This window comes from Daphnia magna, linkage group LG2 (assembly GCF_020631705.1).
Source record: "Daphnia magna isolate NIES linkage group LG2, ASM2063170v1.1, whole genome shotgun sequence".
Classification (NCBI taxonomy): domain Eukaryota; kingdom Metazoa; phylum Arthropoda; class Branchiopoda; order Diplostraca; family Daphniidae; genus Daphnia; species Daphnia magna.
Genome location: NC_059183.1, coordinates 8,700,708 through 8,728,227, shown reverse-complemented (window position 1 = coordinate 8,728,227; position 27,520 = coordinate 8,700,708). Strand labels below are relative to the sequence as shown.

General features: G+C 42.8%; 1 protein-coding gene across 1 annotated transcript; it reads left to right on the top strand.

Annotated features, from left to right (window-relative positions):
• Positions 1-1,301: 1,301 nt before the first annotated feature.
• On the top strand, positions 1,302-26,940 carry LOC116917163 (chondroitin sulfate proteoglycan 4). The gene is made up of 15 exons (XM_032922533.2): positions 1,302-2,567; positions 12,422-12,728; positions 13,269-13,482; positions 17,959-18,834; positions 19,119-19,626; positions 21,641-22,994; positions 23,095-23,197; positions 23,543-23,625; positions 23,688-24,133; positions 24,206-24,823; positions 24,886-25,020; positions 25,089-25,244; positions 25,303-25,791; positions 25,857-26,726; positions 26,798-26,940. The coding sequence occupies exons 1-14, from the start codon at positions 2,480-2,482 to the stop codon at positions 26,669-26,671; spliced, it is 6,192 nt and encodes a 2,063-aa protein (XP_032778424.2). The 5' UTR covers positions 1,302-2,479; the 3' UTR covers positions 26,672-26,726; positions 26,798-26,940.
• Positions 26,941-27,520: the final 580 nt, after the last annotated feature.

Sequence of the window (27,520 nt, the reverse complement as noted above, 5' to 3'; positions counted from 1 at the left end):
GTGTGTGCGTATCTGTTGAAAGTATGTGATCTTTTGACGTGGTTGATGTACACACGTGCGGCATCAGTCGGAGCGATCTTTCTCTATAAATTAGCATCCAGCGGGATGATTATGCTCTCGACGGAACACCCAGCTGATTTCTTTTCTTCATCTGACGTGTTTTTTTTTGTTTTTTTTTCTTTTTCTCTCTTTGCGTCTTTCAGGGTTGCCTTCTTTTTGTGTTTGATGGATTGCCCTCACATTTCTTTTTTCTTGATGCTGTCTACTCGTGCTTGCGGAACCCTCCTCCGGATGTTTAGTATTCCAATCATTAAAAATAAAAAATAAAATTCGAAAAAATAAATAAATAAATGCGGTGAGAGTCGGACGCGTTTTCGTTGCAAACCAGACACACACACACACACACACACACAAAAAAGGGATATAGCACATCCAACAAGACGGACACAAACATTCCGCGACGTCTATCCCAACGTTTTTTCTACTCCCCCCCCCTCAATGGATCAGATGTTCCTTTTTTTCCCACTCCGCCATCTTTTACCGTGTAGAGCAAAGGGGGGAAGAAAAGTTAAGCGAACTAAAGGAATGACGGTGGAAAAAAAAAGAAGAGAGAAGTGAAGAAGAAAAAGTTGTTGGTAGTGCAAGGACATAGACCTGATATTACATTCCGGACATTTTCTGTCCGGCTGTTAAGGACCATGTCGTGTGATGACATTACAGGCCAGACAAATACTAACCAGCAGCTGTGCTAGCAGCTCTAACGTGCTGTTTTTTCATATATATTTTATTTATTTATTTATTTATTTTTTTTTTTTTACTTAATTGATTTAATTTTTTGTTGTTGAAAAATTGGTGGAACCTTGTCCACGCGGAAGTCAATTGATCAGCATCATCTTATCATTTCCGGCCAAATAAATGTGTTGTGTGCGCGAAATTGCTGGCGAGGCTGTTCACGTTGGACGCAGTGTGTATCGATTTGTTTCTCACGATGCTACTTTTCCACTTGTCCGTATGCTAATTTTGGTGACAAGAAGAAAATAAGAGAAAAAGCTTCGGTCGGTACTGAACTTTTGTTGACATTCTACTTTACTTTCAAATATATTCACCAAAGTTTTTTAATCCGCCGTCGCACGTGGCGTTTATGGTGACATTCCACTTAACGTACCCTCCCCCCTCTCGCCGAACAAAAAACAATTTTAGTTTTTCGTTATGGCAGGTTTAATTGAAACTTTATTTCGATTTTCAACTCAAATGTGTGCAATTAATATCGTTTATTTTGCCTCTGGGGCAAAAACAAAAAAAAAGGGCCGACGATGACAATGAAGCCGTAAATCATCATTCCCGCAGAAAATAGGGCTATTAATAAGAATTTGATCCTATATATATGCATATACATATACTTCACATCGGTAATAAACTCGTGTTTTCTCAGTGTGTAGGGGAAGAAAGACGAAAAGAAAAGAAGAAAAAAAGAATTAGAGTCAGCCATTTCCCATTCAATTTTCTAATGTGCATTTAAATTTTAAAAAGAAAAAAAAAAAAAGATGAATGTAAAGCGGACAAGAGAGAGAAAAAAGAAAATGCACTGCTGTGTTGTTATTGTCGTTACAACTGCCCTGTGAAAAGAAAAAAAGGAAAAAATAGAAAAGGAATAGAGAAGAAACGAGAGAAAAAGAAGAGTGTGATACCCTCCCCCGAAAAATTCACCTCCCCCTCCGCCATACTACAAACACACACACACGAAGTTCTTTTCGTGGCTCCTCAGTCAGTTGCATAGTTCAGTCGCCTTCAGGCCGTCTGGCTGGCAACACGCACGCCGGTCCTCGTTTACGACCCAAGTTCAACGTCTGCCGTTTAACATATCCGAATTTTGAAATATTTGTTGTTTATTTTTTATTTTTTTTTCTCCCGCGTAGGCTCTTCTGTTCCACGCATTCTCGTGTGTCTGGTGTTGGCTGGCCAGCACAGTCATTTTCGAGTTTTTATTTCATTTTCCAGAGTTACAAAACATTTTTTTTTTTCCCGGCCATTGACACTGGCGATCAAGGCCGATTACATACAGACAGTGAAAGCGGAACGGCCGGCGTGAAATGTGACGGGCAAAAATTTTTTTTTCTCTGCGTGTTAGTTCGTGAAAATTAAAAGACGTTTAAACAAAAAAAAAAAGGAACTTCCGACGGGAATTTAAAATTATTTTTTTTAAAACTGAGTTTCTATGTGCTGCGTGAAGATTGTGTTTGCATTGTTGCCGCTTGGTTTGTGTTGCCTCCTCCCCGACATGAATAGCCAAGATCGTCCGTTCTCGAGTGTTTTGCCTGTCGCTCCACCGCTGACCCACCGCGTGTCAAATTGATCGTTTTTTTCGTGAAAGAAAACACACACCGACTCTGAATCGTGGCATTTATTTGATGTGGAACCCCAATTGATTTTTATTGCTGTGTTCAATTTTTATACGGACCACAAAAAGAAAAAAGAAAAAATGAAGACGGTGGGCACAACGTCCAATCATGCCGTCACGATGATTGTGATGGCATTTTTCTGGATTTCTCTCAGTCACGTCCGTGCAGGTATGCAAATTCCCGTTTGATTCTCTTTGAAGCCATGCGCCTGAGTCTTATACTTTCAACTGTAAAATGTCTTTGCCTAGTTTTATTTCTAGTTGCATTCTGTATATGGCTATTACTAATTCACGTTAAGTTGATTACGTGAATTTTCAGTGGTTTTCGGCTGGTTTTTTTAGGGGAAAAAAAAAACAAACAAAAACAAAATCTCCCGCTGAGGAGGCTGGGCCGCTCCCGTCGGTCATGCTTCTCTTTTCTTCTCTCTCTCTCTCTCTCTCTCGTTATTATCAAAGCGTGAGTTTCGTGCTTGTTGATGCGCATCAGCTGCGTTCCTCTGTTTGTTGTTTTTCGTTACCAGCCTCTTTTTTTTTCATTTCCTCTCGCCAACACATTTTTTTTTCTCTATTTTTCAAAAAAATTCTCAGATCGATTTCGAATTGAATACAATAAAATTTAAAAAAAAGGGGGGGGAATATCTCTAAGAGAACTTGACCTTATTTTTTTTTTTTTGATTAGTCCCGAGGCCTCACTCATCATCAATTTCATCCCCTACGCACTCTTCTTTTATTATTATTATTTTCTTTTTTTTTTTTCAAGAAAAAAAAGAAATGTCTTCCTTATTCGTCTTCCAACAACAGAAAAGTGGGAAATTGCAGTTAAGGAAATGGATAAAAAAAAATGTTTTTCGTTTCGTTTCGTTCTTCTGTTCTACGAAATGGCAGAAGGTTTGCGTCCGGAAACGGCCAGCATCATAACAATCATTTACAAGTACCACCGTTAAGTCTGTTGCTGTGTAGTGTTTCTATATACATTTGCCTTACGCATATATATATGGTCTATACATGCAACATACGGACGCTAATAACGAATGAAACGTTCTTTCCACTAAGAAATGACAGCGTGTCACGATTGATGTGTTAAAAATATCCTGCAATTCTTGCAACAAAAACACTTGTCCGCTTTCTCGCATCGTCCAGCAGGACATCATTTTTCACTCCCCCCCCCCCTTTTCCTTCTTTTTTTTTCTATTGGATGTTTGAAAAAAAAAAAGGGAAACGAAACTCTTTGTCATCTCGTCGTACATCGTATACACACAACATCTCACGTATATGTACTGCCATTTTTGTTGTTGTTTTGTACTGGCCTTTGAGAAATGTTGCCTTTTCGTGACAGCCATTGCTGACGGTCTACCCTCTCGTTCCGAAAAAAAGGGGGGGGGGAGGGTGTGTTATTCACATATGGCCGTCTGCGCGGATGCTATTGTGTAATAATCCCGCACGACTAGCCACCGGCACTTTGTTTGTCGTTGAGTAGCTCTACTCTATACTCCCACACATGAGCTCGTTGATTAGTATGAATTCACGCTCACGATGAGCTAGTGCCGCCTATACAAGTCTGCCGACAAATGCAAATGAATTACAGCGCACACGGGATAGGGTAAATAATTCATCTTTGATTATCAGTAAATAGCGTTGAACAAAAAAAGGGGGGGGGTCGTTTATTTATTATGGATGTTTGCAGTTCAATGCGATGGTCCCTTTTCTTTTAGAGAGGGGAGGGTATTTTTTTATTTAAAAAAAAAAGGGGGGGGGGCAGTCGGTCCGTTTCCGGCAGTCAAAACACACAGACGGCCATCTCCTCATTTGCAGCTTTTACCCTCTTGTTTCCCCTCTGACAAACACGCAGACGCACAGCACATACACTCGGAAATAAGGTGGTACTACTTGAAGAAAAAAAAAAGAAGGGGGAAAAGAAAAGGAAGAGATGAGAGTTGAAGTCTTTTCCTCTCTGTATTTAAATATACAGAAATAGAAAAGAAAGAGAAATGTGGAGGGTGCAGCAGCCGCTCTCGAAGATGCAACTTAAGCGACGGATTTTTGAGGCCATCAAAAAACTAAAATCTTTTTTTTCCACCCTATTTTTTTTTCAATAGGGTGGGGTGGGGGGAGTGGGGCGCGGTTTCGAGTTACACGAAACTCAAAAAATGTGTCCTCCTCAGCTCCCCCAACTGTTATTTTGAAAAGGGGAAGAATTTTTTCTTGAAATAAGCGTTTTTAGTTTTTGGCGCAAAAATTTTGGGTTTTGTACAGTTGAGGACGTCTTTGCTGATGTAGTGATTTATTTATTTATTTATTTTTAAACTGGAACAATTTTTTGGGGGGAAGATTACGGTTTTTCACTGGTTGACGCAAATAAAGGGATGCAACAATAAATAAAAAAAAAGCGGATAAATATAAATGATTTTGCATGCATGCTCCGTTAAAGCCTATTTACAAAGGTCTATATACTATATACAACAGGGGGGGTGAATAGACAAACATTTCTCCACTCTCTCTCTGTTGTTCTAAACCCTCCGGGAAATCGTTTACATCCATCAAAATCAGACGCAAAATCAAAACAAAAAAAAAAAAAGTCGGGATGCATAAATACACATAACAATGGCAAACATAATACGGTGGGACGGTTATTGACTGACAATTCACCTCAATCAAGAGTAGTCTAAACATCATGTTGTTTTTTTCTTTCTATCTTTGTTGAACACACACACACAAATCTTATTTCTCTTAACTCATTGAGTTGATTTCTATTTCTGAAACGTTCGTTTTGATTTGAAATAGGATTACGTAAGAAAGGTCGCTTCTCTTTGTAAATCCAACCCGTTACCATGGCGACCGTTTTTTATTTATTTATTTATTTTTTTTTTTTTTCAAGTCCCTCTTGCTGTTTCTTCTTTGAAACGAACAAACCAAACTCACTGATAGGAAATGTTTGAGTCTTTCTAAAAATATCTAACGGTGAGGCTATAACCATCTTCGTGTCGGCTAGATTTTTACGACGCTATAGTTTTGTATTGGGCTGTTATTGTCCTCCTCCATTTTTTTTTTTTCTTTTCTATTCCCCTTTTTCAGGCAATGTATTTAAAAAAAAACACATGCGCAAAACTGATAGGAGATGACAAGCTAATTGGTCGATGGATAGTCAGCGTCGTGCGTCGGGAATCGTCATAACCATCAACTGGGGGGCGGACCGAGTCGGATAGGTTCCAATCGGAAAGAGAAAACAAAAAAATCGAACCGACAAAGAGAACGGACATTTTGTTATTTATTTAAATTTTTTTTTTTTTCAACGAGTAAGACAGGCCGGACGAGATTTTCGTGTGTGTGTGTGTATAAGAAACTCAGGTAATTGCGTCTTTAAGAAACAGAGAGACGGGAATAAAGATGGCGAGGTTTTCTTCTTGTGCTGAGCCAGGAATCAATTGGGATGTAATCCGATTAGTTGTACGTTAAAGAGACTCTGATTTTGTTGTTGGTTGTTGCGCAGGAATGAATCGAAGAAGAGGAATTGCTTCGGTCCATTTTGTGCGATGCAGCTTATAGAAGAAAAACGATGGAGGGCGTAAATGAATGGACACAAAATGTCCTTATTTAGTAAACAATAGGAACAACAAAAAGGGGTTCCATTTTTTTATTTGGGTGGTCTAGCTGGAATGGCCCAAACAAGAGCAACAATGGAAGCTGGGCAGACATATATACAGGAGAGAGAGAGAGAGGGCAAGTCTGTGGAGACGCTGGACGGGATACGACATGGAATAAGGCTCGTAAATCTCTGCAACTCTCAGTTGTTTCCCGTCGATTATTATTTGTGCCTCTTATTCTTTTGTTTTTTTCCGTGTTATCGGCCGTGTGCCTCGGGTTTGTGTGTAGACGGAAAAATATCGAACGCGCCGCATTCATTTTGTATTTAGTTTTCTTCCTGCCCCTTTCTTTTTAAAATGGAAACGAAAAGAATTTGTTTGTGTGTCTGTGTGTCGGTGTATCGTTGTACAATCTCTTCGACATCGGTACAGTACATGTGTTGAGAATCACGGTGCTCGATCAAACGGCACCGGCGGGAGACCCTCCCATTTGGTTAGAATGTATAGATTCAATAGATTTTTGTTTTCAATAATGATTGCTCGTGGAAAAGGAAGGACAAACTGGCAATCTTGTCGAATACCTGTTGATTTCTTTTGACGTGATTGTGATTATATCTGACGTTATCCGTCATCTTATGAAGATATCGAAGGAGGAATTTCTTTCTTTTCCTATCGGAAATATGTCGCCTTTCTATCCGAAATGTTTTTCCTTTTTCTTTTCAAAGAGTTAAACAAATGGGAGGAAAGATCTTAAAAAAAAAAAAGAAAAAAAAGAAATGCAATTTTTGCGCCATAGAAATGCTAAACTTGGAGAACTGTGGGTCGCTTCCCTTTTTCTTTTGATCAAATTCAAATTCATGAATTATCGTAGCTCGGCAAGACGAGCGCTGGATGTCTTGACGTTGAACCTGCGTTATTATAAACCATTCATATAAATATTTGCTTTGTTATTTATTTGATGATTTTTAAAACATCTAAAAGGAGAAGGGGAAAACAAGTTTTAATGGCTGTCGGGGACGAAGGGGAAGAAGAGAAAAAACCCCAAAATCGCCGTACAATCTGAAACGGCCAGCCTTTGCTTGAAATCCCAAATAGCCCCCGGGAACAAAATTCTACAGGACTTTGTTTAAAAAAAAAAATAAAAATAAATAAAGAATAATGTGTTTATATAATAATGAAAGAAATGTTAAAAACCGTAAAATACCGACGAACACGACTGTATATAAGCAGTCGAAGAAGGCCACGGTTATGAATCACGATTATGACCGACGCGGTCTCGAAATGCAACGATATGTGGGCAGGCAGAAAGAAAGGGAGGAGCTTAAAGAGATTGGCTCTTTCAACCTGACGATATGCATCGCTTTATGTCTATAATCATTTTTTGTTTTTTTTTTGTTTCAATTCTTTTGCTCGTTGCTGTCGGCAAGTTCCCATTAGCCTCGATCAAAACACGCACGCAAAATGTCTTCATTGAATTTAACATTCACGTTTTGTTTGAAACAGTGACAACGGTGTATACTGTAAAATTCAAATGAGAACAAGAGACGACAATAATTTTTTAAACTCGAAAAGGACGAAACTTAAAAAAGAAACCCCCCCCCCCCCAAAAAAAAAAAGGCTGAAAATAAAAGAAATTGAAAGAATTTAAACAGCAGCAAAAAAAATAAAAAATAAAAGAGTATAAATAACTCCGGCATAAGCGTCTCTGCGCTGCAAAACTAGGGGACCAATAGCGACGTTAACGCTCTCCCCATTTGTTGCCAGCGTGAAATGTTCCTTAGGTCCCCCAAACACACGTGGTGTGTTTCGAACGAGGTTCGAAAGGGATGAAATTTAACACACACACAAACACACACCAAAAAAATTCAAATTACAACAACACCGAAAATAGAAATAAAAAAAAAAGGGGGAGAAAGAAGAATAAGAACATTTGAAAGAAGGACACGTCTAAAACAAACGTCCAAAAGGGAAAGAAATTAAAAAAAAAAAAGGGGGTTGTTGTGGGGAGAAGGGGTCGGAATGTTTAATAGCCGCTACACACACCAACAGCAACGAAGGCGACGTGTTTATTCACGGTAACGATGTGAATCGCCGAGTGCAACACGCTCACACAGATGGGGCGCGGAAGGAAGGAAGAGGGAGAAGAAAAACAACAAATATATACACACACACACACACGTATAAATATATTTTTTGTTGTACTTGTATATAGACGCGGTCAGCCGAACTCCCGAACGCGTTCCAGTCGGCGTGACTTGTTTCCGTCTCACCACACACACACAGCTGATAGCCGTTGTGTGTGTGTGTGTGTGCAACGCGTGAATCGACCAACTCTTAAAAGTCACGCTGTACTTCCCCTTCCCCCCTTTTTTTTGTGCGCCAATAAAAATTAAATCCCCAATGTTTTTTTGTTTTTTTTTGTTATGGAATTTTCTCGTTCCACATTACGACGTGGAAAAAAATAGTTTGGAACTTTTTGAAAGTTTTTTTTATTATTGTTTCTTCTTTGTTTTTTTTTTTTTGTTTCTCTTCGATGTGTTAATGCCTATCTGTACTCGTCACTCAATTACCAGAGTTCTGCCAGTTTAAAATAGTTGTTATGTATATAGTGAATGCAAAACTCTATACATACCGACAGGGTTGGATGTTATGGCTTTAACAGTTGCGTGCGTATGTTTTTATGGTTTCTGGTCGCCTCAAACGTCTTTTGTCGTCGACGATCTATTTTCTTATTTCGTTTCGGGAATTTCTAAAAAAAAAAGGAGCCATTTATTGAGTTTTCTTGTGTATATTCGGCTAAGTTGCTCTCAATTTACATCTCCCCTCCTGAAATTGAAAGTTTCTTTATTTTTGAAATTATTATTTAGTTTGTTTTCGTTTGTTCCTCAGTTTGGAAAAGGGGGAATTGCCATTACCTGGGAAATGCAATTTGAGAAGTTTTGAGCTAAAAAAACAAGAGAAAAGTATTGCGGATGTAGACTTGAAAGAGAGGGAAGTAGAGAAAAAAAAGGAGGAAGTTGAATGGAGTTGCTGAAATGTCAAGTCATTTTTGCGTCAAGAATTTCAGAATGTATGACAATGGCAGAATGGGTTTACTGGGTGATGGTCAACATGGACGCTCGCGTTCAAATTGATTGGCGATGACGTGGCGCTCATTTCCGGAGCTCAAAATCAAATGGCCGTTGCGACATAGCAAAATGCAGGCGGGATATGAAAAGCTCGTCTTGTTTTGCCACCAAAGGAAGTGAGAGGTTGGCTCTATTTCATATAACAGTATCTAGACTTCATTTCCGCAAACCTCATCCAACTGAAATTGATCAAAAACTTTCTTCTTTCCGGTTAACCGATGAACAGAAGCCTTTTTCCCTTTTTTCTTTTACACCACATTTCATCTCCTTTTTCTTTTCTTCGACTTTTAACGACTCTTCATTTTTCCAAACATTATTGCGGTCTCTCGTTATACGCCTTTTATAACGGAGACGGGGTGAAGACGAAGAATAGCGCCATTAAAATCGTATCGATTTTGTCTCATCATATCGCCAGTACGTTAATTGCTTTTTGCACCCGCTGCGAGAGAGTGTAAACGTGCTGGGCGACGGGCGCCCCGTTCCGAATGAACGAAAAATAAAAAAAAAAAGCCAAGCTCTCGCTGATTGAGGAAAAAGCTAACGAAGGAAAGGGCTATATATCGTCATTGAGTCAACCTCATCATCAGTGTGTGTGTGTGTGTGTCTCATTTATATCTGGTGGTGCTGTGGGTTAGTGTCTAAACACGTAGACACGCACAGCTTGTTCATCGAACGCAGTATATTTAGACGAAGAGAGAGGAGCGCGTGTTCACCACTTGGTTGCGTTCACTCCAACGCGCTAATGGCTTTCGCGGCTAATTCAAAAAAACAAAACCCAAGGAGAAGACGGTGGTTGACTTGTGTGTGTTTTGCATTTCCTTTCGGCATCTGTGTGCGTGCAATTTCCGGAGGGCACTTTGAACTTTGAATTTTTTAATTTCGGCTCGTTCATTCGCAAATTAAAACGAGGCCCCGGCCTTCGGCCAAAGACGGTCGTGAAAAACACGGGATCGTTTTGATTGAATTTCCTTATAATTTGAATGGACCCTTTTTTGTTTATTGTTGTTTCTCGATCCGCGTCTAGTTTTATTTGATAATCATCGCGGCCGATTGAGATTTTTCAAATTATTATTATAATTTTTTCTTCAACCGAGCCGAACATGTCCAAATACCAATGACATGAACATTTATATTTTGTTATATTTTAGCTCTTAAAGTGGAAGAATGTCTTGAGATTTTTTCGTTTGTCTAGTGCTGGTGATGGCGTATGTGTTGGTATTTTATTTTATTTTTTTGAGGGAGGGAGGGGGGGGTCCTTGTGTACTAGAAATGATAGAAGAAGTTGAAGGAGTTTGAGAGGATATTGCCGGACTGCGGTGAAAGATGGCTCAACCAGATGGCCATATTTGAGAAGAATATATTTATTTTTAGAGGAAGAGAGAGAGAGAGAGACTGAAAAAAGAGGATTTCGTATCTCGTGTTCTTTTAACTCTCCCCTTTTTGCTTCTTTAACGACAATTTTTCCTTTTCCGTAACATTTTTTTTAATTCAACTCTTTTAGCTGAACGTTGCACAAACCTTTTGATATTTGACTTGTTTTCAATAACAAAAAAAAACAAAAAAAAAAAGGCTTTTTCGTACTTCCGGTCAGTTTCCTTTCACTCGCCTTTAAACGATGGCGAACTCCATATGGGTGTCGATCGAGACCCATTTCGCTTTGAAACAAATGCATCGAACATATCCGGTCTAGCCAATAGTTATTGTGCTACTCGGTCTAAACTAATTGCCATTACGTAATGAATGTCCTCCTGGCAAGCCGTACCCCCCCCCCCATATCGATTAGTAGCCTACGTCCCCGACGATATACACTCAGTACTCCGGACGCGGGAGAATTGCGATCCATCCTGCGCGAATCCTAAACGGAACGAGAGTTCAATAGCGAAACTCTTCCTTGTCTGCGTCTATCCTTTTTTTTACGTCACACCGGGATTGACTTTGACTTCTCGTGTCGTTTGTTGTTGAGCAGTTCGTGTTCGTGTAGGTTAGTGGATATGCAAATGCGTCCGCCCCCATCGTCCCGGCCAAGATAAACCCGTCCGACCAGCAAAACAAAAACAAAAGAAGGCGAGCTGATGCGCTTCTAGGACATTTTCTAGTCGATGAGGAAGTGAAAGAGTGTTGGCAAAACTGAGCGCATCTCTGCCTGTTTAGAGTAAACTAAAAGCAGTTTCAGCTTTCGGGAGATTGTCACGCTCTGCTCCCGCTAAATCTGTCCCGACGCTTAGCGCACAAAGTTGTAGCCGCCGCCGCTCTTTGGTGGTTGAGTAACGAAACAAAAAATTAGGAATTGAGAGACGGATGCAGAAGCGGATGAATCTTGGACGTCAGCTAAAAGATGATTGGTTTGAAAGAAGACCGGTGCGACGCTATTTATTCAAATCAAAAGAAAAAAAAAGGGAAGATCATTTTTCATTTTTTTCAGCCTCTTTTTTTTTTATTTATTTCATTTCTTTTTGTGTGTGTGTGTGTGTATGTGATGACCGACGTCACATGGCACGGACGTGATCATCCTATAACTGCATTGCGAAAAAGGGGGAAGCGGATGCTCTCTGTCTGGTGCTTTGATCTTCAGTTTTATCGGAACGTGTGTCGGCTCCCGTAGTATTTAACGAACGAAAAGAATTGTATTCCATTTTTTTATCTTTTTGATCTTTTGTTGTGAAGGGAAATCGAATTTTTCCATGCGAGAAAACTGGAATGGCGCTGATGCGCATCGTCTGTATTGTGCCGAATGGAGGGAAAAAGGCGCAAGCGTCCATCGCGTGATTTTCCGCTACAGCCAAGTGAACTGCGAACAGTCTCTCTCACGTTCACGTATGTAGAGAAAACAAAAGAAATCCATCGAAGGCGCGTTGACGCGCCAGTGCCCCCCTCCCCTGTTTTGATCTCAAGTCCCGATTTAATATTGGGCCGGATGAGTAGAGAGTCGTGTGGCTATCGTTGCATTGCGCCTGGCTGTGTATCGTCACCTTCGTTATCGAAACTTTGCGGCAATAAATAAAGAAAAAAAAAAATGGCCATTCTTGGCCGGATGTTCTTTTCCAAGTCAGCAATTTCAGTTCCGAGTACAAGATAAAACCGGAGAACAAAGCGGAGTCGCTGAGACGCGGATGGTCGCCTTTTGCAGATCCGTCCAAATATGAAATGATGACATTCAATAAAAGATGAAAGACAATTTTTTTTTTTTTTTTTGTTTTTGGGTAGATGACATATTTTTGGCACAATCCAGCGGGAAGTAATGAACTGCGCAATGATCAGTTGAAAGTGAGAGAATAAAAAGCATTTACAAATTGTGTTGTTTTGTTTGGATGTAGCTTCCTTTTACGGATCGAGTTACATCGCGCTGCCGCTGCAGGAGGCCCGCTCTGCGACGGATCTGAGCTTCCGCTTCCGGACGTCGAGATCGGACGCCCTGCTTTTCTTAGCGGCAGGACGCACCGACTATTGCTTGGTGGTTTTACAAGCGGCTGCTTTGAAGGTGCGCATCAACTTGGGAGCCGGCGAAGCGGAGGTGGCCACTCCGCGCGGATTGCGGCTCGACGACTTGGCCTGGCATGACGTGCGCATCCATCGCAAAGATGCCGACTTCACGCTGACTGTCGACGGTCTCCATTCATCCAAGTAAATAACTGACAGATTTTCTTATTCTTTTGAAATTCCTATTCACCGCACATGATTTCCATAACTTGTCAATGACTTGAGCGCGAAAATCCCATGTCTCTTGATCATTCACCTCTCGCATCCAGCGCTTATCATTTCTACATTTTTCCTGCTTTGGGTCCTCCTTTTCTTTGGCCATCCGTTTCAAACTATTTACCGGCCCACTGTACAAATATTCAATCACGCGACAGCGGCGCTGTTGAGAATCGAGTCGATGACGTCCTATTGAAAATCCGCATCCGACAGCAACACGAAGCGAGGCTCGTTTGATTCAATTATACACATCCTCCACCGAGCTGTTGAATTCGACTTTTTCTTATTCCTTTTCAATGTTCTGCCCCCTCTTCCTTTTTTTTTCCAGACAATGATGATTGCCCTCCCCGTTTTGGATGTATGATTGCTTGTGCATTATGACGAGTTGAATTGAATAATGGCCCGCATTTGATGTGTCGTTGTGATTTTGAAATGTCGTTGAATTTGGTTATTTTTGGTTTCGATCAGATTGAAATTGCCAGGGCGTTTCTACGAGCTCAACATCCATTACGGCCTCTTTGTGGGCGGCTTGGGCGACTTTCGCGAGATTTTCCTCGGATTGTGGGACAACTTCCGAGGATGTCTCAACGACCTGCACTACAACGGCGTCGACGTCCTGGCAAAAGCCAAGGAGCGCGAAAAGAGCGGCAGCGCATCATCCGCATCGACGGCCGTTGTCCAGGTACAGTCCTCAATTTGAGTTCTTCTCATGTGTGTATTGAATTAGAGTATACGTAACGTATGAATAGCTTTTCCATGGACTTTCAAGCTTGAACGGATAACGCAAGGCTACGTGTATATTTAGCGCTAAATGGCAACAACATGGAAACGGCATTAACAATTGGTGGACAGGCTAATCTTGAAAGAAAAAAACAAAACAAACTGAATTATCCTTCAAATTGATTTTTATTTGATATATATATTTCAAGAAAGGAAAGGGGGGCAAGGTTAATTGGTTGCCGAAACGGTTCTCGTTAATGAGAACCAGCTTCCTCCCTCTCTACTTTTGGATTTGTCAAAAAGAGGGAGCAATCAATTTTTCATTTGATACTTTCCAATTGGTTTTTCACTTTCTCCAAACTCTGAAAACGTCAGTTTATGTTTGCGTTTTCACCGACTGGATATAGACAACATTGAGGGGGGAGAAGGGGGGGTTCTAGAAAGAGCCTATCAACCGTCTGGCGGATGTTGTTCAGCTGTGACTCGATTACTCTCTCTCTACTACTCCTAACTGAGGAGACCTTCTTGGCAATGCTTATAAATAGATGCGCGCTAGTCTAAAGGAGACTTCTTCTTTTACTCCTTTAGACTGGAACTTGAACCTACACAGACTATTTTTCGACTCGGCGTCTGTGAGTCTCACCCCGATAATTGAAGTCAACATTCAGTTCAATATACTATATTCAGCCGGCCGGAGAAAGCTGGACAGACCCATCTGGGTTGCCATATTCTCCATAAACTGCATTTTTTTTGTCTTCTTAGACTTTCGAACTCGTCTGCCAAAACGGAAGGAAACGGCAATTGAAAAGAAACACATATTACACGCCGTATGGACGCCTTTTACACAGACGAATCATGGCGGTGGCGGAAAACATTCAATCTATAGTCCGTTCGTACTTGACGATGCGCACAACAACAACAACAGCAAAAAATGCTTTTGTATTTTATTTTTATTTTTTTCGTGTAGATGTATAACATCGTCTACCTCCCCTCGACGTGCATTAGCATACCGATAAATGTCAAGATTTCGAGCCGATTGTTGCTGGCAGACCCATCTGATTTTGCGTTACACAAAAGCGGCAGAAAAGGGAAACATCCCTAATGTTGTCCTAGGAGTTTGTTGCTATTTCGTGATTTTTTTAAACATTTTTTTCTGGGACAAAGTTGTCGTTGGGGAACTCTGAACTTTTGTGTAACTATTTATACACAGTTTTGAATGCGTATTCAACACACGGCAGGAGGGTGGAAACGAAGACAACCATAACAATATGCCCAATTTTCGTTCGTTTCTTTCGTTTTGTGTCGTTCTCTCTTCCATCGCCAACATAAAAATCGATAAAGTTCGTTATAAAGAAAAGTAGCATCTTGTTATAAAGGTGAATTATGTAGTTAAAAAAAAAAAACAACACAAATTGCATAGAAAATTCCGTTCTCAGCCTTCCAAATCAACCCTTTTTTCTTGTTGTGTGTGTGTGTGTGTCCCATTCAAAGACGAGAAAATTATAATAATAGGATACATCTGAAACTCGTCGTCATGCAATTGGGCTTTTTATCTGCTTTAGTCTGTTGCTTTTTTTTTTCCGAAATTCTAGACAGATATACTACAAGACTATGCGTATCAAGCCGCTCTTTACCCCCCACCGTCGTGTTTCGTGCACCATCTTTTACACACAACGTGTGGTGTATAGTTTGTTCTGTACAACAACAAAAAAAAAAACCCAAAAAATATAGCGTCCCGATGTTGAAGTTCCCCGCCGTTTGCTTAACGGCGGTCTTACATATATTTCCCTTTTTTTTCTCTAGAGTTTGCCTGTGTAGATGGTCGTCACCGAGACGGGCGCTCTATAGGAAGCTCACGACATGCTTATCCTAATCATAGAATAGAAACTTTAGCGCAGCAGTTTATTGGGATGGGTTTCAACTTTGATTTGTTTGGTCGTTTTGAATGTTGGCGCGTCTTTTTTCCCATGGATTCTTTCGACCCGATCTCCTTAGTTGTGTGTTTGCAAAAACATAAAAAAGAAAAAGAGAGACGAGGCAATGCGTAGTTAATACGACGAAGAAGGGGGTTTTGTATTTCTTCTTTAACCGCCAACAGTGGCGCACCTTGACAACCTTTGTGTCTTCTTATCTCTTTCCCGGGAGAGAGAGAGGACCGGATGCCGGGCTTTTTTTTTTTCCTAAATAATGGCCTCCTCAAAAGATCAAATTGGACTCTTCTTTTGTGTTTCTTCTTTCTGTGTGTGTGTACGCATGTTGATTTTCTCCTTTTCCCCGAATGTCGACAACATGGTTTCTTCATTACACGGAGCGGAAAGACGAGAATCGCAAACTCACTCGAGATGGAGCTGGATAGGATTGTTGGAGGGGGGGATAAAACAAAAAGAAAAATACAATAAGGAAGCGAAAGTATAAGAAGCCTATAGCAGCCAAAACAGCGACACAAACCCAAATGGATGGGAGGGGGATCCGTATCCAGTTACCTGTTTCTTAATTCGATCGTCGACCTTTCGCTTTGACGTTTCATAAGAGAATACTCGGCGTCTAGGTTACGTGCTATGCGCAATCACCGCTCAATGCCCCTCATGAGAGTAACTTGATTTTAGAACAGACTGATGATTTGTTTCAATATAGAAACGGCAGAGTGGACTATATCAAATTAACTTTGAAAATCATTTTTTTGTTTCTTTTTTGACCAACAACTTAGTTCCGGGGTTTCAAGTTTCCGCTTTTTGCGGAAACAATGCGTGCATGCGGGCATAATTGGAAACTGCCCGACAATCTGAAATTTTTTCTTCTTTTCTAGTTAAAAAAAATAAAAAATCTTTCTTTTGAAAAGAATTTCTAGCTGCTGCTCTTCTAGATGGTAAATGCTAATTAGCGTGAACAAGTTTCCGCCCGCTTTTTCTTTACCCTCCGACTGCCCTTTTACCGCACTTGCTCATAGACTCGACACACGTATGAACAAGAAGCTCAACAGCAGCGAACTTTCTATGTGAAGTGGAATGGGATTAATTACACATTGAATGGAGGGTGGGAGCTGGTGCAATTGCTTGCTACGTTATTACGCAATTTGGATGTGCTTTTCTATCCTTTTTCTTTCCACCCTGTCTGGAAAGTTGAGACGCCTTCAGCGGTCACACACAGTCCAATCCAGGGACGATGATATGCTGACGGCATTCATTCCCATAGCGCCATCTTGGCTATCTTTATGTCTGTCCATAGATACACGCCGTGTCAAATAAGAAAAAGGGTGAAATAACTGTCCATTGCGTCTAGACTGTCTCGAGAGGACTGTGTAAACATGTGACTAACTGTGTAAAGGAAAATATCGATTGCATGTTAAACGTAAAGGCCGGTTGTGTGTTTACACACGTAAGAACATCGTCTCAGAGGATTTGAGAAGGCTGATCCGGACAAAAGGGAACAAGGTTTGCCTCTTTGTAGATCTTAAAAGGCAATTGATTCACGTCATTTCTTAATTGGAATGAAAATAAGCGTCATCTAACGGCTGTTATTTATGTTAGCCTAAAATTGTGTGCAGTCATTTGAATAAATATGGCCGTGCTAAAAATCGTTGGAGAACAAAAAAATAAAATCAAAAGGGGGTTGAGGTTGTTGTGATTGTCCGTGTAAACAACCAGACAGGCTATAACACAAGTGGATATTTCAGTTATACTAGATAGAATTCACCTTTATGGCTATCCATGTTTTAGTGTGCGCGTGATTGATTTATCTCGACAGCTATAAAACTGCAGTAGTCTGAAGCGCCGTTAGCCAATTTACTTTGACTTGTATCTCTCCTCCACTCGACGTACACAACCATTTTTTGGGGGGGGAGGGCAAAATGTCCTTTTTAAAAAATAAGATCTGAGAAAAGACGAACGAGCACTTTTTATTGGGACTTTGGTGTGTATACAGGATTATGTATGCGGCATAAAAGAAACTTAGAAAAAACGTAGTCAAATAGCCGCTAAATAAATGCCTTGTTCAAGATTTTCTGAATGGATGCAGCGACCGATGCATATACTGTATCTATTGCTATATGACAGAATAGCCCATGAAACAGCTGTAACCGCTTAGATCATTAAGTACGGCAACAGCAGACAGGTTTATTGCCGCCTTCTTCTTTCTCTATCTCGCTTTCGAAAACAAGAGAAAAAACCCAAAAACAATTCGTTTGCGTCGAGACATCTAGACTTAGCCGAATTACTCTCGTACCTCTTCCCACAAAATATGGAACGCTGAACGTCGGTTGACTTAAACAGCCGTCAAAACGACTGGCGACGTCAACCTGATATTCAACTGACGTCTACTATATGCAGACTCTTATTTCCTCAGCTCCACGGAGCATATATCACATGTGTCTCTTGACTTTGAAGCTGATTTTCCTCATTTTATATTTGTGAATTCCATTCACGGTGGCCGTGTGTCGCAGGCGGACGGAAGTGCTGCCGTCGCCTTCGCTGTCAGCTGGGATTGCAGCGCCGAGTTTGATGCCACGTCCGACAAGGACATGAGCTTCTTGTCGGCCGATTCTTACGTGTCGTTCGGTGGCACGGGCATCGCTAAGACGGGCTCGACCGTCCGTTTCCAGCTCAAGACACAGAGCAGGGATTGCGTGCTGCTGTACAGTAGCGGACCTCCAGCCAAACCGGATTTCGCGGCCGTCGAACTGGTCGAGGGACATTTGAGAGTCAGTTTGGATGCGGGCGGAGGCAGCGCTGTGGATCTGTTTAGCGATCAAGCCGTCAACGATGGGCTTTGGCATCAAGTCGAGCTCCACCTGGCGGCCGGAACTGTCGAACTGAAGATCGACGGTCGTTCCAGCTCGAGCAGCAGCAGCAGCGGTCGTGATTCGGGATTTCTAACGTCTTCGCCTTCTAATAAATATCTGGAACTGAGCGGACAAATCTATTTGGCGGGAGTCGAACCGGCCCGTCATGGAAGAGCTTTAGCTCAAGGCGTGCGGACGGCCAACAGCAGTCTACGCGGTTGCATCCGGCGTTTGGAATTGGACGGCCGTTTGTTAGGCTTACGCGATGCCCGCGTGACACGACATGTTTCGGCCGATTGTCAATGGCATTATCCTTGCACGTCTATCAACCCATCGCCGTGTGTGGACGGCGCCCAGTGTTCGCAAGACGGTCTGGATCATTTCCGTTGCGAGTGCCCGCAACAGCCGTGCACTAAACCGGAATTCATCAACTACAAGGCGACCGCCACCAGCAGCAGCACATCCGTCATGGCGGGACCGTCTTCCGGCACCAGTTCCGACTCACAACCGCCTGTCCTCAATCTTTCTCCTGTTCAGGTCAGTCCATACATACTGTACTGCATGTACGTGTACATATCTTGAAAGTTTGCCAACGCTGCAGCATTTCAAGTCGTCAACCATTGTCCAGTAGTTTCAATATGCACGTTTCACGCCTTTTCAAAAAGACGCGAGCCTTTGGCCCGTGATTGCCGAAAGGCCGTTTATTATGCACATCGTATTCGGGCTGTTCAATTTCCTGTTGGTGTCGTCCTTCTTAACTGACACGATCGGGCCTGTCTGAACGGCTGCATTCTAACGTGCTGCTGTTTTATTCAACGCAGGTGACGGAAGGAGGTTCGATGACGTTGACGTCGCGTCACTTGCAAGTGCAGCTGGATTATGAAAAATTCGGGGTCCGCGAATCCGGTGTCATGTTCCATGTCGTCAGAGCGCCACAGTACGGCCGTCTGTTCTCGACGCTGTGGCGTCGTGCTGATGAAGCCACTTTCACTTTGCTGGACGTCCATAGCGATCGAGTGCGTTACGTTCACGACGGCTCCGAGACGTTACGCGATTCCGCCCTGCTGGAACTGGAACTTGCCCCCAGACAAGGATTCCTGCTGCCGGCTTATTTGCAGAAAAGGCAGAGATTCGTTCTGCATTTGGCCGTCAGTCCAGTCAACGATCCTCCGGAGCTTTCGCTGTCACCTGGCAAAGCTGTCCTCCGATTGGTTAAACACACACGCAAAGCGCTGACTCAAGAACTCCTATCGGCTTTCGATCCGGATAATCAACCCAAAGATCTTCTCTATTCCGTTCTCAACTCGAAAAGCGATGGCGACATGGAAGGTAAAGCATCCAAGAAAAATCCAAAACATTCATTTTTTAATTAACCTTTAACGAGGTAATTGCGTGAGCAAGGTTGATAGTTTAAGTCGAAATGCGATCATCCAAAATATCATCACGAAATTTGAATACGTCATTAGCCGAGATGGTGAACGATAAAAAGGTAATCTAGAAACAATGGGATCGTGATGGCGTGTAATTACTGTGGGCTATAGCCTAAACCGAATGTAGCGTGATGGTGGCGTGTAAGCGAGTTGTGTAACTCAGTCCGATTTCGCTGCTCTTAATTGTCTACGTTTGATTCCGCACAGACGCGTACACACACACACAGCCCTCCCCCCCCGTCATTACGCCTCATCATCAAAAGCCGTGAGCAAAGCATATCTTTGCTAATAGAGAACAGCTAAAGTTTCAAAGCTCTCCCATCGACTAACTTTGGTGTGTTGCAAGAACTGTGCCAGCTCTACATAGAGGAAACGTGCAAGCATGCTTAAATGGCCATAAATCGCTGACGGGGCGCGGACTATAGCGCAGCTGTTTCTTTCGTACTGAAAGCACGTAATGTTGCCGAGTCCAGGCCATTTGATACTTTTGCAGACAAAAGGCCAAGAAGAGAGATGAGATGCTTGAAAGGAGCAATACAGCGAAAGGGGGGGGGGGGGATCTGACGTTCACATACACGGGGATAAGTTCCAGTCAATTCTTTTTTGGCTCATTTTCTACTAGCGGCTGACGCGCGGGTCGGAGATCATACTTCTTGAGATAGAAATCTAGTTGACTGCAGAGTTTGAAACTATTTCATCCATATGCAAATATTTTTTTTTTTTTTCTACCATTTTCTTTCTTTTTTTTTTATTTTATTTACTATACCGTTGGAGTTAATCAATTTTATATACTGGAACGTGATGCGTGGATGACGGTTTCACGACAGACGTTTCACCCTTGTCGTCACCCAGCCCTTTAGATCCTTTTCCAGTCGTTAAATGAAAAGATGGTATTTCTTTCTTTCTTTTTCTCTTCGTTTAATTCCACTATTCGGTCTTTTTATTTTATCTCTGTGCGCTTCTGCTCTTTTTTTGTTGCTCGAATCCAGCACAAAACTTTGATCGAATTCTATCTGACAAAAGACACGAACTATTACAGTCCGGGGAGAGTGTCTAGCTGAGAAGTATTTCAAAGGAAAGAGGACGACGACAGCTAAAAAACGGAGATGTTTCAAAAATCCTGTAGGTAAAGAAGAAGACAAAAAACAAAAAACTAACAGATATCAACAAATTCCAACACAACAAAAGAAAGAGAAACGAACTATTGAAAGGAATTCAAAAATTAGCTGTTGGCTAGGCGAGTCGTTCCTGTCTTGAGTGTAACAAGTGCGAGATGCATGTCGTCATTCCACGTTGTTTTTCTTTAGCAGTTTCTTAGATTTTCATTATTTTTAATATATGGGGATCGTGATGCTCCATCCCGCGTGATTTGACTTGGCACGTGAATAAAATTTGGCAGCCAACGGATATTTCGTTATATCGAATGAAAAACATTTATTTATTTATTTTACAACTGTTGTGACATTCGCTCATTGATGGGTATAACGGTCACCGATCCCGCTTGATCTATTTTCGTCTCTTTCCCGGAGCCATCTAGTATACGTTTCACGCAGGAGAGCCAATCACGAATAGGTTAAGTCAAATTGTACTCGTTTGTTTTTTTTTCTTTACCTGGTTTCTCGTGAAAAATAGCAAACTGAAGATTCGTCATGCGTACAGCGTTTCAATCCGTTTTAACGAGCTTGAACTTGGAAAACGAAATGCATATTTTTGACCCGTAGTTCGTTCAACTAAAAGTTAAGTTACGCTAGACTGCGATCGTCATGACTACCTTTTATTTTAATTTTTTTAGCTGATAAAGAACATTCATAACTTGCTTGTTGTTGCCAGAGAAAGGGTCTAATCAACAACTTTAAACCCGCTGTTGCTATGACGATTTCCTGAACCCTTTAAACTGATTGCAACTGTTACAGGTTCTATCGAGAACAAAATTCAACCAGGTGTGGCGATTAGCACCTTTACGCAAGAGGATGTCAATCAAGGAAGGATCTGGTACGTTCATCGAGGTTCACCTAATGGCAGATTGGCGTTGCGAGTATCGGACGGAGCGGAGAGCGGGCCGACCGCTGTGCTGCGAATCGCCGCTTTCGACTTGCAACTATTCCTGGCCAACAACACGGGGCTTGTGGTGCCGGTCAACGGCTCAGCCGCACTGACAGCGGCTAATCTAACGTTCAGCACCAACGCTCCTGATCAAGAGCTGGACATTCGTTACGATATTACCAGACCGCCGCAACACGGGCAGATTCAAGCGTGGAGATCTGGCCGTTGGCAATCGATCAACTGGTTCAATTCCGGCCAGTTGCAGCGTAATGAACGCATCCGTTACGTTCATCTCCCGACTGGATTTCAACCACCGGCTAGCCAAGATGATTTCCAATTCTCCGTTTCGGTCGCTCTGGAAGTGGCGGAAGTCTTCCGCTCGCCCATTATGTACCAGTTCCGCTTCCAACTGCTGGATGCTGTCTTGCGGGAGGAAAGTAACCGCGGCTTGAGCATCATCGGCGGATCAACGCAGTCGGTTGCCATCGGCAGCGCTCTGTTGAAGTTCGTAGTCGAACCTCAGTCGAACGCGGAAGAAGAAGTGATTTACACTCTGATGGATGCGCCTCTTTACGGATCGCTGTGGATTCAATCGCAATCGAATCCGCTGGACACGGGATCCAAATGGTCGCAGAGTGTCCTCAATTCGCAGCGGCTTCAGTACCGGCTAGCGCGTCGCACGTTGTCCTCTTTGCGGGATCATTTCAGTTTCCGCGTTACTTCATCCGGACTGGCATCGGACTTGCGACGTTTCGAGATAAACTACAGCCCCGGAAACGATACGCCGACTGTCACGGCCACTATCGGCGAGTTATTGGTTAACGAAGGCGAAACTGCTGTGTTGCAGGTCAGCCTTTTGGGCTTCTCGATCCCGTTGGCCATCAATTATACTGTGCTGGAGAAACCAGCCTACGGCCAACTCAATTTGCTGGACGTCGGTAAACGATCCGCGACGCGTAAAAACATCAGCTGGTTTAGCTCGGACGATCTAACTGATCAGAGGATCGTTTACACGCACGACGACAGCGAATCCATCACCGATAAATTCGTGTTTCTCGCCCGTCCGCGGGTATCGCCAGATGATCCCTCCAAGGATTTCCAATACGTTGGCACGTTTCCCATCCGTGCGCACATGAAGAATGATAATCCGCCGTTGCGTGTGGGCGATCAAGTCCTGCGCGTCGTTACCAATGGGGAACGTCGACTCACTTCAGACATCCTAAGGTAATTTCTCTTGATCTTTTCATGATTTTTTTGGTGTTTTTTCTTTTCCTTTTTATGCCATATCTTTTATTTGCCATCCATTTTTATGTTTTACGTCCAGATACATCGATCCAGATGTGGATACTAGCCCGGCTAGCATTGTTTATTCGCCACGTGGAGCATCGAATGGAGGATTCTATCTAACGGACAGGCCAGACGTTCAAGTAAAAACAATCGCACGTTTTCACTTACTTTTGAGAGCTTCTTAAACAGCGTGATGGGATCTTGCCAGATATTCATGTTCAACTAGCGATCGTAGAAAAATCATGGCCAATCCTTTTTGTTTTGGCCACGAAATTCAAAAACATGTGCATCCGCTTTATAGGTAGCGCTGCGTGCTTGTTCGTTCGCCAGTTTTGATCGGTGATGGTCACGACATTTAAAATTCTAGAGCAACGTATACCTACTCGTCATCTAATAAACGTGATGGGATATTTATGACTTGATGGGCGTTGTGCCAAGTTCTTTTCCCCGCCTTTAAAAAAAAAATTTTATTCTCCTTTTTTAAGGTTTTCCAATTCAGCCAGGAGGATGTTAACGAAGGGAAAATCCTCTTCCGCCACACTGGAAGCCCATACGGCCGCACGACACTGTAAATGATTCATTCGTTAACAAGTGTATTGTTTTATAACGTCTGAACGATATATCCATCAGGTGGATAACGGACAATCAGTACCACGTTACCGGAACGCTGGAAGTTCAGGCGTCTGAGCCTTTTCTTGAACGGGTTAACCAATCAAGATTGATGGTTCGTCGTGGCTATTTTGCCGCTCTGAGCATCGATCAACTCGGCATGGTGTCTAACCTTGATTACGACTCCAACGAATTGGCTTTTTACTTGCTGGATCAGCCACAGCACGGCTCGGTGCAGGTGAACGGCTCTACCATTTTGAAGATGGAATCTTTCACCCAAGAAGAACTTCTTTCGGAGAAAGTCACATATCAAAGCAAGAATCAGACGGAAGGGAAGGATTGGTTTAAATTACGTGCTGTCCTCAGGAGAGTCGAATACGAATGCATCGTTGAAGTTCGAATTTATCCGGAAAGTTACTGGCATCCGCTGAAGGTCCTTCACAATGAACTGGTCACTGTGGAAGAAGGTAAATACACTACATCATTGTTTAATTGAATTTCGGATGAACTCTAGTCTTGTTATTGACAATTCAACACAGGCACAAGTTTCACAATCGACGCGTCTTCGTTGAAAATGAGTCATCCGCAGGGCGTGAATAGACAAGACGTGACTTACATCGTTCACCAGCCACCGTTGCACGGCTATTTGGAAGTGGATCGAGACGAAAACGAGTACGAGGATCTAGTGACTGGCCGCAGTGCCAATCTGCTGCCACCTGAAGTGCACGTCTTCGATCAAAGCGCTATCGATGAGCAGCGCTTGCACTACATCCAATCTGGTGCCAATCAGAGTGCCGATCACTTTGTTTTTGACGTTACCAACGGTGTGGTTACGCTGACCAACCTGACTTTCCAATTGGCTATTATACCCAAATCCATTTACTTGCTGACACGACCCATTGAAGTTCTCGAAGGTGGACATTCAGTTCTGACCGTCTCCGATCTTAAGATTGTCACTCGTTACTACGCCGACAAAGTGGACAGTTTCTTAGTCGTCAAACTGCCCCTCCATGGCAATCTTCAACTCAAGAGCGCTGCAACCGATGATGATCCTTTAACTCAGTTTACCTATACGCAATTGATCGAGAAACAAGTGTTGTACTGGCACGATGGAAGCGAAGAAGCTAATGATACTCTTGACATTGTTGCTTTGGCCGGTACATACGCATGATTTAATATTCATTTAAAACAAGTGATGATCATTTTTATTACTGTGCAGGCAAAAAGGAAAGTTTACCGGCCACGATTCACATCCAGGTACGACCGGTCGACGACGAGAGACCGATCCTCGTTAATAACACGGGCATCTTGGTTTGGCAAGGTTCTACCACTGTGTTGGACAAAGCTCAACTCGGTACTGGAATCTGTTTTCTTTTTCTTGTTTGATCGAGGGGTTATTGTATATCATTCGAATAATTCCAGGTGCTTCTGATGTTGATACTCTGCCGCAATCGATTGAATTTTCATTCGGCCGAGCTGATTGCGGCTACATGACGTCCGGTTCAAATCTGACCGATCCAGTTACGACGTTCACGCAACAACAGATTGACCTACATCAAATAGCATTTGTCCATCAAGGTAAACAGTCAACTAGTTGGCAAAAAGAAAACTTGATTTGATCTTGATCCACATTCAGGAAAGACCAACTGCACGGTGCCCTTTAATCTGACGGACGGTCAGTCGGCATTGCCCAGTCAACACCATTTGAAAATAAGTGCTCGTAAAATGCAAGTGCGTTTGGTACGCAATCAGCGTCTTCATGTTTTCCCGATGATGCAACAATCCATCACGTCGGCCCAATTACTGGCGGTTACCAGCGGTGACGTATTAACTAACCGCCAGCAAAATGTACCTCGTTTCCAGGTGACTCGGCCTCCACGTCTCGGACGACTACTCCTGGAACAGGCGGACGGTTCGACCAAACGAGTCACTAGTTTCACCCAACGAGATCTCAATCAAAGTTTGGTTATCTATGAACATACGGAGCCATTCGCTGACGTCAGCGTCAACGACAGTTTCATCATTGACGTCATGTCTGAGCTTAGCTCACCGCTTCAACAGCAACAGTTTAACATCGAAATTTCTGTTGCCACCATGGCGGAAGGTGGACTCGACCGATATCTTGGTAATCAGAACATGAAAGGCTATTTACATTCAAGATTTAGAGGTCACGATTTCTTTATTTGTTAGGTTTGGTAGCCCTTGAAACTGAGGAAGGTGGAACAGCAATTATTCGAGAAAAGAATTTGAACTTGAGCGGCATCGTCCAGCTGATCAGTAGCTACCAAGGTGTGCTTGCTACCCAACCACCAAGATTACGATTGGTGTTATCACAGGCACCTCAGCACGGATTCGTATCCGTCAGTGGTAGACGGGTGGGCCTTGGTAGCGAGATGACAGCCGGAGAAATCTCAGCTGGCCGAGTGGAATACCAACACGATCATTCTGATACTCTTGATGATTCGATCGGCCTTACCGTATTGCTGCAGAGACCGGAAAAAGGATCGGATCGACCGGATATCCTCCTCTACAACGGAACACTTCGCGTCACTATTTTGCCCGTCAATGATCAAATCTTTCACTTGTTGACCAAGGCTCCAGCCATGACAGTAGTAGAGCGTCAATGGAGAGCCATCACGGCGGAAGTTTTGCTAACGGAAGACGCTGATACTTCCGCCAAGGATTTGATTTACGATGTGATTCAACCCCCACAGTTTGGTAAACTTGCTCTAACGGCCGAGAATGCAACGATCATTGCTGGAGCTACGACTGGACCGCCATTGCTCCGTTTCAGTCAAGACGATGTCAACCGAGGACGGGTAGTCTTCCTGCACGACGGAACGATGGATCCTCGTTCAACGTTTTTCATTTTCCGCGTGTCTGACGGCCATTTTAAAGCGGATAGTGGTGTTTTTAGCATCCACTTTGAGCCTCTGACGCTCCGTTTTGCCAATCACTCCATCATAGGTATTCTGCAAGGTCAGTCCACAGCCTGTCATTGTTAATTCTTCGATGGGTGCAGAATCTAACGGCCAGCGTCGTCACATATTTTTCAACGTGGTAAGTAAAGAAAACAAATCTGTCGAATTCTCTTTCGCTTGTTTTCCGTAAAGTAAATTTTGATTTTGCAGACGAAAGAGCCGGAAAATGGGAAACTTTACATCAATGACTTTCCAGTCACAACGTTTGGCCAATCGAACATTGATAAAGAGGAATTGCTCTACGTCCAGACCAACATGACGGCTTCGTTTGATTGGTTTCAAGTTACTGTTTGGAACATGGCTGTTGTTTTAGAAAGGCAGTTGTTTAATGTGAGCGTTGTACCGCTTTTGGCCAACAATCCGAGTGGACTAAAGCGATCCATTCGAGCCATCGCTGGAGAAAAAACGGCCATCACTTTGGCTATGCTGGACGCTGGACGACTGGCTACGTTGACCAATAGCAACCCGACTTTCACAATAATGCGCAAACCACGTTACGGCAAAATCCGCAAGATTGTTCCCTCTTCCAGCGGCAGTGGAGTCAATCGACTCGTTAAACGCCAATCGGGCAGCGTCAACAAGGAGAAGGACACTTACGTCTTCAGCCACGAAGATGTTCAGAGTCAATTCATCTTTTACGTGGCACGCAAAATGGATAACTTGAACGACACACATTTAATGGACAGCTGTGAATATCGATTGACAGCGCCCAATGTCCAGCCGGCTATCGGAGTCATGGAATTTCTGCTTTTACCTAGCGGATCAGCTGGTTCTACTTTGGTTGCAGCTAGTAAAAACAGCATCGATGCAATCCAGGGCCAAACTCCGAATCACAATTTTGCTAACCCACGACATCCAAATTCCCCCGACATT

Excerpts from the sequence above, each read along its gene's own strand:
- LOC116917163 (XM_032922533.2), top strand. The coding sequence starts at position 2,480 with ATGAAGACGGTGGGCACAACGTCCAATCATGCCGTCACGATGATTGTG. Across the intron at positions 13,483-17,958 it reads CATCGACGGCCGTTGTCCAG|GCGGACGGAAGTGCTGCCGT; the intron begins GTACAGTCCTCA and ends CGTGTGTCGCAG. Across the intron at positions 19,627-21,640 it reads AAGCGATGGCGACATGGAAG|GTTCTATCGAGAACAAAATT; the intron begins GTAAAGCATCCA and ends CAACTGTTACAG.